Source organism: Squalius cephalus, assembly GCF_949319135.1.
Source record: "Squalius cephalus genome assembly, chromosome: 3".
NCBI lineage: Eukaryota > Metazoa > Chordata > Actinopteri > Cypriniformes > Leuciscidae > Squalius > Squalius cephalus.
Window position 1 is genome coordinate 2,152,675 of NC_137124.1, and position 2,013 is coordinate 2,154,687.

Below are 2,013 nucleotides of genomic sequence, written 5' to 3' on the forward strand. Positions count from 1 at the left end.
TAGTATGCGTGGTTCTATGAATATGCAAATGAGCCCCGCCTCCACTCACTCACTCAGCTCAGAGATCCACTGGTTGACGATCACACGTTGATCTGATTGGTTACAAGGTAGTTTGTGACGTCAGAAACACCAGCGATTTCAAAGCGTGTTTTTGAGACTGTCTTTGATTCACTGCAGTTTTAAGGAGGAAATACTCAGCAATGCTGTCGACTTATGAACTTACACATGGTTTGTCTTAAAGCACATTAAAAACTCCACATAGACACATAAACAATTCGAGTAAGCAGAAAGATGTGCCCAATACAGATGAAACCCAATACTTCTCTAATGCAGCCTAATGTTTATTCAGCTAAGATGATAACGGTGGTATTTTAATATCGAACGCTAACTGGTTTTGTATTCATCTCCTAAAGCTTCTCTGCAGGACTTATTGATGACGCATCCAGTTTATCGGAAAGTCTTTACAGAGTATCTCCGTTCCAACGGGCTCGCTGACGGAAATCACAATGGCATTCCCAATGGGAAGCTCAACTGCAACAACGGGATTTATAACGGCTACGGATCGACCAATAGGAAGTCAGACTGAGGAGCGTCGCTCGGTCGGTAGCAATGTACTGGAACGAGCGTCCCACTGCATGTGCAATAACTGTGTGAGATATGAAGATGTGTGTGAAAGGGTTACGTTTACATGTGTGCGAGTGATTTCTGATTAATCTGTGCTGTTTTCATGTCTATCTGGGCGCTGGGATTGACACTGTGAGACTATAACACTAAATGAATGTGCCTTGGAACAAGTAGCTAATATATATTTTATAAATGATTATGCTTGAAGGATCTGTATGTGTATTTAAAAGTGTATATTTTTGTCATTTTAAACTGTAAATTGGAAAAACCAAACGCATTTGTACTGTCAAACACTTCTGCTGATGTGTCATATAATTTTATACTTTATTATATTAAAATCTTAAATGAAGACGTGATGTTTCCTGTCTTTATTCGAACCTTTTTTGTCGTTTTGAATGAGTTTTGGTGGTTTGATCGTCGACTCTTCTACTCTTGTCCTGTTTTTCTAACCTTACACTGTGTGTATTTATAGTTTGTCTTTTTAAGTTTCTTACATTGGAAAAACCATCAGATTATTATTATTATTATTTGAATGTTTACTTTAATATATTAAAATTTGTAATATATTACAAATATATATTATATACAAATATATTACCTGTAGTCAATCATTTTATCCCTTAAAACTCATCTTTGATCACCATAAAAGACGAAAACTCCATGCCTTAAAATAGCTTGAATGTTACTCCACACCTTCGCCTAATTTATTATTCATGAATATGCAAATTAGCCCCGCCCCCACTCACGTCAGCTCAGATTCACCCGGCGGCCGACACACTGAGGTAAACGCTGCACAAAGTTATCGCTCTTTACAACTTCAGACACATAACGGTAATTAATATAGCCTTTTGCTTGACTATGTTATCAAACAATGTTATCAAACTGCTAATGTTACACAAACCATGTTCCTGTTCGCCATCTCAGACTCAGCTGCCTTTTAACAATCTCGAACAATCGTCAGAAACACACACTGTAGAAAGGCATATAGTTCATCATAACATCGTAATATCCATCATACACCCTCTATATTGCTGAATCTACCCGATTTTTCATATCAACATAAAAATATACCGGGATAACCAGGAATCTCTGGAAACTCCCCTACTAGAATGCCATTAATGATATGCTGAAGCCCGCCGGCACGTTGATCTGATTGGTTAAGGTAGTTTGTGACGTCAGAAACACCAGCGATTTCAAAGCGTGTTTTTGAGACTGTCTTTGGTTCACTGCAGTTTTAAGGAGAAAATACTCAGCAATGCTGTCGACTTATGAATTTACACATGCTTTGTCTTAAAGCATATTAAAAACACCACATAGACACATAAACAACATTAAAAGCTGGATTGTCACCACAGGGGGAGGAGTTTAAATAAAGACGTGATGTTCCCT

General features: G+C 37.8%; 1 protein-coding gene across 1 annotated transcript in view; it reads left to right on the forward strand.

Annotated features, from left to right (window-relative positions):
* lpcat4 (lysophosphatidylcholine acyltransferase 4) overlaps nucleotides 1-971 on the forward strand; it is a 17,118-nt gene extending 16,147 nt beyond the window's left edge. Inside the window, exon 13 of the mRNA XM_079865663.1 lies at nucleotides 414-971. Within this exon, the coding sequence (XP_079721789.1) occupies nucleotides 414-586 (173 nt within the window). The 3' untranslated portion in view covers nucleotides 587-971. The remainder of the gene's footprint in view (nucleotides 1-413) is intronic.
* The last annotated feature ends 1,042 nt before the right edge of the window (nucleotides 972-2,013 follow it).